This window comes from Cupressus sempervirens, chromosome 11, assembly GCF_028749045.1.
Source record: "Cupressus sempervirens isolate cs-2001-9-10 chromosome 11, ASM2874904v1, whole genome shotgun sequence".
Lineage (NCBI taxonomy): Eukaryota > Viridiplantae > Streptophyta > Pinopsida > Cupressales > Cupressaceae > Cupressus > Cupressus sempervirens.
The window spans coordinates 300,189,697-300,198,940 of record NC_143128.1 but is presented as its reverse complement, the minus strand read 5'-3'; the positions used below and the strand labels follow the sequence as shown (position 1 = coordinate 300,198,940).

General features: G+C 31.3%; 1 protein-coding gene across 1 annotated transcript; it reads left to right on the top strand.

The window, feature by feature from the left end:
- Positions 1 to 2,744: 2,744 nt before the first annotated feature.
- Positions 2,745 to 5,369, top strand: LOC149529315 (cytochrome b561 and DOMON domain-containing protein At5g35735-like). Its single transcript, XM_089808762.1, has 3 exons — positions 2,745 to 3,830; positions 4,232 to 4,486; positions 4,856 to 5,369. Exons 1-3 carry the CDS (start codon positions 3,213 to 3,215, stop codon positions 5,159 to 5,161), a joined length of 1,179 nt encoding a protein of 392 aa, XP_089664888.1. The 5' UTR covers positions 2,745 to 3,212; the 3' UTR covers positions 5,162 to 5,369.
- The last annotated feature ends 3,875 nt before the right edge of the window (positions 5,370 to 9,244 follow it).

Here is a 9,244-nt window from a genome sequence, read left to right as displayed (position 1 = left end):
ATATATATATATATATATATATATATATATATATATATATATATATATATATATATATATATATATATATATATATATATATATATATATATCTTTTAATTATGACTTTTTTTTTACTTTAAAATATGTTAAATTTTAAAATATATTTATTAGTAATGATTTATAAAATGATGATATAAACTTATCTATAAAAATTATTTATCACAAAAATAAATTTTAAAATTTATAAGGAAAAAAACACTAATAACTATAAATGTTAAATGATCATATTGTTGGAATTTTTTTAGTTTTTTAAGAAAGTATTTCAAGAACAGTTTTATTGCTCATGTAATGATAGAAGTTTTTGTCTAACACACATTTGGTGAGTTTTATAAAATTTTAGAGGGATAATATATTGTTTGAATATGTTATTATATTCTATGATGTTTTTGTAGAACAAGATTTAGTATGCAAAGAACATTAACAAATAAAGTAAACATTCACAAACCAAAAACTAAATTCACATATATGCTTAGACAAAGAAAGAAAACAAGAAGTGCAAACCTCACAAGAAAAAGCACTCCATGCTTTTTTGATTCTGTAGATGTGTCCTTTTGCTGTGAATGTATGCTCAAGATGCTCAAAAGCTGCTTCAATGGAGATGGGTAATGGCAAATTGGTAGCTTTGTGAGCTCTCAATTTGGCATTATAAGGGTATGGTTGATGGCTTTGGTTCTCAAAATAGCATGGTAACTTTAGCTCAAAGATTGTTGATTAAATGGCTTGGGACGGGATTCAATTTATAGGCTAAGGGGTAGAGGGATGGAGGGCTTAGATGCAAGGATGGATGAAGGCTTAAGGAGGGCTAGGATGCACTCAAAGGAGAGCACATGGATTGTGCTTGTTTAGCACCAATGGGAAGGTGACACTTGTCACAAGGAGGATGAGTGTGAGAGGATAGGGTAAGGTGTTGGTTAAAGGCATGATGAGTGGGGTTGAGTATGTAAGAGGGATGTAAGAGGAATGAGTGTGGAAGATGGAAGAGTGTGGAAGATGGATGTAAGAGTCATAAGTGGGTTTGTAAGAGTCTTTTATGTTTTGTAAGAGCACTCATGACTTAGTGGTTGGGTTTTTTGAGGGGAGACTTTGGTTTGGATTAGGAAAGTCTTAGACTTGTTTAAGGAATGTGACAACATTAGGGGGTGGATTAGGCTTGGGTTTAGGATTAGATTAGGGATGTTAGAGATGTGCAAGTGGATGGCATTAATGAGGGTGGGTGAGTTAGTGGCTAAGCTTGGTTAGTATGGGTGGATGGGGTGGATTAGGCTAAATGGAGGATTAGAGATAGGTTAGGGGTTTTTGAATTTGAGGATTTCATTTATCAAATAGATTTATTTAATAAATGGGGATTTTTGGAATTAGATAGAAGAATAGGATTTAATTGATAAATAATAGATTATTTGATTTATCAATTAGGACTATAGATGATTAATTAAATTAATCAACTAGGGGATGACAAAGGATTAATTAAATAGAAATTTAATTAATAATGCCTTTTTAGATAACTAAATAGGATTACTAAAATAGTGTAATCAAATTTAGGTGTCTACAGTTTTATTTTACTTGTAATTGCAATATAGTGTTATGTAATTTTGAAATAATATATTTTTAAAAATATGTATTTGTAAAATAATGAAACATTTTACCAAACCTTTAAAAAATTAGATTAAAATTGCTTTTAATAAAATTTATAATATTAAATCTTATTTTAAATTTAACAAAAATGTAAATACATATTTTTTTATAATAAAAATCCAATCAAATAGTTCAACCTATTGAAACAATTCTCCCAAAAAGCTTTAAAATCTATCAAGATAAATTTATCAACCTTAAAATTTTAGGGAAAAAAAATGTATTAATAAGCCTTAGGAATTAACTATAAAATGTCAAATTATTATATTTTATAAGCCTACACTATTTACTTTAATGAAATTTCAGTATTTACTTTAATGAAATTTCATAATCATAATTTATTGACATGCATTTTTAGAAGAAAATTTCCAAACTAATGTGTACACATGGAATACTAGAAATTGGTTTGAATAAATCGTACAAGGTTCTAGAAACTCCATATATTGTAAGTACACCTTTAAAAATAAAAATACTTTGTCAATAAAAAATGTAATGGCTTATTCATATAAGACAAAATGTTCGGTAATTGTGACATCACAATATATGCTTGCATATATGAAGAGGTCATATGATAAATATAACCATTTTTATATACATTTATTTTACCAAACCTCCTAATATTTTATTTATTTGTGTAACGACAATGTGAACCCAAATAATATCAGTCCGTGGAACATTTCAAAACAACCAGTAATATACTTTTAAAATGAAGATATTATATTATTTATTTATGTAAAAGAGTGTAAACCCAAATTTTATGATATTTCATAACATTTGAAATTCAGTTAGGAAGTTTGACCTAAGTACTGGGGCCTTCGCGTTAAAGCCAAGTGTAGCTCAGATGATAAAATATGATATCAGACCAATTATGCCTGGAGAGAAGCCAATTCAACTCTGATCTCTTGAATTCGTCAAGAGAATGAAAGTACGGTAACTAACGCGGACACCGGCTGTGTGGAGTTGGTCGTCCATTACTTTCAAGTTTCCTATTTCTACACGTTGCTCTTTACAAATTTCTCCCCTGCTTCCCCTGTTTCTTCTTATATATTAGGCATTACAGTTTTGCTGAAACTACCCAACGATCATACTTCAATCAAGCTTAGGTTTTGAGTGAAGAAAGCTGAAGGGAGAGACGATTTCATACTTCCATTTATCAAGCTTGGAATTTGAGGGGAGAAATCTTAAGGAGGAGGAGGAAGATTTCATACTTCTCTGCAATTAAGCTTGGTTTTGAGGGGAGAAATCTGAAGGAGAAGATTTCATACTCCCCTTCAATCAAAGTTGGATTTCGAGGTTAGAAATCTGAAGGAGCAAAATAATTTCATACTTCCCTGTAATCCCGCTTGGAGTTTGAGCGGAGAAATTTGAAGGAGAAGATTTCATATTTCCCTTCAATCAAAGTTGGGTTTTGAGGTGAGGAATCTGAAGTGGGAGGAGAATTTCATAGTTCATTCAAAATTGGATTTTGAGGGGAGAGATCTGGAGGGGAAGATTCTGCAGCTTGGGTTTTGAAGAGAGAAAAAATTGTTGCAGATTTCATCATGGGGCGTCCTCTGTTCTTGATTTTGTTTGTTGCTGTGCTTCTGTTTGGATGGGATGTTTCTGCTCAGACTTGCCCTCTACAATTCACCGTAGGTGAGGCCAGAAGTTTTCAAAACTGCGACAACTTACAAACTCTAGGTGCTACTCTATCATATACCTTTGTTGTAGAGAATGGTTCTTTGGACATAGCTTTCCAGGCTGCCCCTGCTGCTTCTGGTGGATGGGTAGGTTGGGGAATAAACCCTCAGGGGGTAGCAATGATTGGCACACAAGCTTTGATTGCCTTTCAAGCAAGTAATGGATCAACTGTGGTGGGCACTTATGATGTGGAGTCTAAGACTGCTGCTTTGAATCCATCATCCATTAGTCTCAATGTCACCAACAAGAGTGCTGTTTATGAGAGTAGCAGTGGGAAGATAACAATATTTGCCTCCTTGGTGCTTTCTTCAAACCAAACAAGTATAAATCAGGTGTGGCAAGTGGGCAGCTCAGTCACAGGCTCATCTCCTGCTCAGCACAGCACTGCTTCTGCTGATCTCAGCAGTTTAGGGACACTGGATCTCCAAAGTGGAACCAGCACTGTTTCTTCTGGTGTTTCTCACCAGACCCTCAAAAATGTAAGTATCCTGCTCTTCTGTTTCTTTTTTGATTGGTAAGAGGCCGAGGACCAGATTAATTCTTATTATATGTTTTGATTTATTATCATTATTATTTATGAAGTTCGAGTAAACTTAAAACTAAGATCTTCCTGAGGATCACAATTTTCCATTATGTTGTAGGCTCTTGTAAGGATTGTGCTAATCAACCTCAGGGTCTTTTCAAATTTAATGCATCTGATTATGATTTGAAAATTTTGCTTGAAGTTTAAGAGAATTAAGCAGGCTAATATACTTACATCAAGAAGAGTAATCTGTAGATATGATTATCAGTTGGCTTGATCAGATAGATTTAGAGTATATGGTATGAATGATCTTAAAACCCTCCTGATTGATGTTGTGTTTTTTAATTTTGAATTCAGAGGCATGGAGTGCTTGCTGTTGTAAGTTGGGGTATATTGATGCCCATTGGAGTGATGATTGCTAGATATGCCAAGACATTCGAAGTTGCAAATCCAGCATGGTTTTACCTCCATGCTTTTTGCCAAACCTCTGGATATGCAATTGGTGTAAGTGCTTGGGGAACTGGTCTGAGGCTGGGAAGTTACAGCAAAGGGATAGAAAAAACTTCCCACAGACGTATTGGGATTGCACTTTTCTGCTTTGCAACTTTACAGGTAATCTAATCACAGATAGTAAACAATTAACTCTTGTAAATTTCACTGCCAATGAACAGCAATATTAATTCTCTGAATTAAACTATGTATAGATTTTTCATTCTAAGGAAGAAATAAGAAGAGTTTAAAAGTAATCCTATGAACAATTATATACATAATTAAATCAGAAAACCTACTATTGTAATAACAATTCATTTCTAATGATCAAAAGGATTGGTTGAGGGTTTCATCCCTATTGAATATAACCCACTTTTCTAAGCCTTACCGTAGACAAGTGCATTTAAAACAGGGATTTTTTTTTCAATCTAAAAGGGATTTCTTAGATTTTTGCTTTGATTGTTTATGCTAAAAGTTTATGCCTATTTGCAGATATTTGCACTACTCTTGAGGCCTAAGAAGGATCACAAGTACCGTATATTCTGGAATGTATATCACCATTCTGTTGGCTACACAGTGATCGTATTGAGCATTATAAACATCTTCAAAGGCTATGACATCTTGGATCCTCAGAAGAAGTGGAAGAATGCTTACATTGGTGTTCTTATTGCTTTGGGTGTAGTTGCAGCCATTCTTGAAATTGTGACATGGATTATCTACTTCCAACGCAAGTCCAAAAATTCTACCAAGCCGGTCACTGAAATGAATGGGAGCAGGCCAGCGCAATCACATGTTTAGAACACTAGTTCTATTCAAACTTCCTACTCTTTGATACGTTTGCTGCAGAGTCCATGTTATAAATTTGTTTGGGGCTAATTTAGGTGTCAATTCTTTTATTATTTTTAGTTTACATATTGGGGCATACTTTTGGTATAATGTGCACCCATGCATCTTGTAGACTACGCAATTCATATTTATATGAGAGAATATTATCATATTTTGTACTTGTTTGGCTTTCTTATTATCTTTCTACCATTAGAATATATGTGTGTGAAAATAATGTCTTTTTTACTACTTTATAAGTAATGTTATCTTAATTGAATAAGGTTTAATAATGTACAATATAATTTGTTAACGCTCTTTTTCTTGCAAGCCAATTTCATACTTGATGGATTGGTCTTGCATCATATGGAAATGATATATAGCACAAATAGCTAATTTTGGACTCTATTTAAATTCTTTTCTATTTTGTCAGATTCCTTGCTTTTGCAATAAATTTGGCATTCTTATAAGTATCTTAAAGAGGGTTGTTAGCTTACTATTGTTAAGTTCTTTTAGATCAAGTTTCTTTAATGATTTAATTTACAACCATAAAATAATTAATATGAAGTTTATAGGTAATCTATAATGATATGATAATCTCAAATGTTCCTTATATCTTTACTATTTAGAAAAAATAAAATTATATGGCTGAATTTGAAGAAATATTTAACTACATTACCTGTGATTAAATATTGTATTAAAGAGTCTATTTTAATTATAAATTAGTAATGAGAAATGTAAATTAATCAAATTATTACATAAATGTGAAAATTAATATAAATTCATTTAAAATAAGTAATGGAATTGAAAATAAAAAATTAAATTTGAAATATATTAATGCTGGTATTATTTGTAAGCAATTAAAGATATGGAGTTTTTATTTGATGAAGTTGTGAAAGTGGGTTTTATATTTCGTTTTAATTTGGAAGATAATAATTTAAAAGTGAGGATTGTTCTTCAATTATTTGCAGCCTTAAAAACATATGCAAGCCAGTGCCATAGTTAATGGATTGATTTTATATCACATGGATATGGTATATAACCCAAATATCTATGTCCACCCTCTATATAATTTTGCTCTTTATTTTGTCAAATTCCTTGCTTTCGCAATAAAAGGAAGATTCTTAAAAGTACCTCTAGGATTCTTAAAGATTCTTAGAAGGGTTGTTCTATTACTAGGATTAAGTTCTTCTAGATCAAGTTCCTTTATGGTTAGATTTACAACCACAAAATAATTAATAAAGATTAAACAAATTTATAAGTGATCTATATGAAAATTTGATATAGGTGTTGGTTTCTTTTAAAACCTCAACTATGGATATTCTTCTGGAATATTTTTTTTAATTTTTTACAATTTAGAATGATAATAAAAAAAGTCATTAATGCTCAATTATACAGTCTTTAAATACAAGGATATAATAATTAACTCCATGTGTCAAGTTGGCTTGAAGTGTCTATGAGTAAAACAAACAACATATCAATTTGAATTTCTATTGAGTGGGATTGATCTTGTTCATCATCAATATAACTTAAGATGAGGAATGAAAAAATATGGAGACCAATGATAATGTATGAAAATTAATGTTATTGAATGGTGTAACTTCAGAGGAAGTGTAAGAGGATAGGCAAAAGACATATGTATGTAACTATGTGATGATTAGAAAATGAAGTACTTCACAATTGGGAAAAAATTCAAACTTAGTCACATAAGTATGCTACATGTCACTACATAACCCTATCAATCCAGTCTCTTGTAATGGACCCAAAACTAAATAGAAATTATTAACTAGCATAAATTCTCTCATTTTGAAATACATATAACTACTTTTTCTTTTCTATTTTGAAATAATGTAGATAATACAAGAGAATATTACAAGTAGGGCAACATAGGTTGCCATAAAAACATAAATTGTTGTCATGTAGTTGTACTCATAAGAAAACAACAAGCAAGAAGACTACCACACATATAGAAACCTAGAGACCAACATGGGGCACCTCAATACATGAAATAGTAGTTGCCTACAAATTAAATCTAATATAATATTTTAGCTTGGAAGAATACATTCCTATGAAGTTTGAGAAGCTAAAGTCTGATTGTGTCCAACAAATTTCTAATCCTGGTATGCTCTTTATTGACCCCCTGCATTTGAAAACATAGTGAGACAAATTGAAACAAGATGTCTTAACAAAAAATTAGTGTTTCAATCCCCTAATGAACTAATTGATTAGAGAAAATAATCACATGCCTGCATTTCCAAATATTAAGTAAAATAGAATGTCTTATAGTATTAGAAACCACATTATCATGAATTACAAGCTCCAAAATAGTAGATCTCCATCCCAATTCATGCTCAAAAATCATAGGGAAGCGAGTGAGGACAACCTTTTATATTATTTTGGCAAACAAACGCTCTGAAAAAATATGCTTTAAGTTGTCAATATCATGGTAGAATGGACAAGTGTTAGGTTGAATAATGAAATATTTCAACCTATCTCCTATAGGAAGTTTCAAATGAAAGATCTTCCAAGCCAACATTTGTGCATTGGCATTAGCATGAGATCTCCAAATTTGTTCACTTAGCCTCCTCCATATTTTTTCATGCATTTTACATTGCAAATTTTTACTAAGTCTTGGATTCAAAGTCATGTTGGGAAGCACACATAAATAAATCTTCTTGAGAGGTAAATGATAGAAAGAAAACTTGGACAAATAGACCCAATCCTTATAGAAGATGCATTGTGAAGGGGTACAAATTTTGATAACTAGATCTATTAGCACTATTAGAAAAATCAAAAACCTCTTGGAATGGATGTTCACTTGACAAATAGTATTGGATTGTTCCCAAGAAAACCAATCCAAAGAATTAAAATCTCATATGTCACCAAAATTCTTAACTCCCTTTTTTAATAGATAATGAATTTATCTTGGGGGTGCAACAACAAAGGGTTGGTCATGGTATTGAATTATCCTACTCTACCAAATGGACAAAGAAGCAAAGTTGAACCCATGTTGTAGAGAATTATCTTTCCATATTAAAAAGTTAGATGACATTTACCAAGATTTACATATAGAATGAAGAGGGAAAGATGACCTCAAATAGAAACATGGAGCAAGAAGTGTTTCATCAACCCAACTAATAATAGCCATTTCTTTTTTACAATAGAATGGATGATAGGACATCAAACCAAAAAAAATCAAGGTTAATTGCTAGCAACAATCCTTACAACCAACATTTCATGTCCTAGGGTCTAATAGGCCCAAGCCACCTTTGACTTTAAGTTGAACACAATGTATCAAATATGTATAGTTAAAACATGGTTTTCCATACCAATTTGACCATAAAAAGTGCTAAATGGTTTTAGTTAAATCCTCACATCCCTTCTTGGAAGGCATCCAACAAGAAGAAAAGTAGACATATCTTTGGCTAGGACATAGGGATATGGGTGGAATTTATTGCTAGAATTATTTATCTAATAAAATATCTATCTATTTATATGTTCTTGTCATTTATGATATCTATATTTTCCATTTCTATGATTATTTAAAAGTTTTGAGTTTTATTTTGTGAAAATTGTCACATACTTTCTTAGTGTTTTTAGCAATCCCTTTTTGGAGATCTATTATATGAACAATCTAAGATGAGTCTAGGGTTCTTCTTGATTTACATTGAGGAAGGAAAATTTAGAGATACCAAATGTGTATCTATCAGATTTTTCTTATAGGGTTGAATTAATATCATATTATGTAAATTTTGTTAGACTAAATTTGTCCAATTCCGGCTCTAATTTTCCAATCAAGTTCATATGGATGACATGGATTGTGAAATTGTTTTACAAACCTAAATTTGATATAATAGATGATCCTCTATCTTATCTTTATCTTTCCACTATTTTGATTGCTTTTTGTAAAAGTTTCAACTATTTTAGTGAATGTAGGTATGAACCCTAACTAGAGTTTTTTGTTTTAAAACATAAGTCATAACTTTAATTCCCACCATTGGATCTTCATATAAACTATAGGGAAATTATATAGATACATTTTATTCATTATCACCAAAT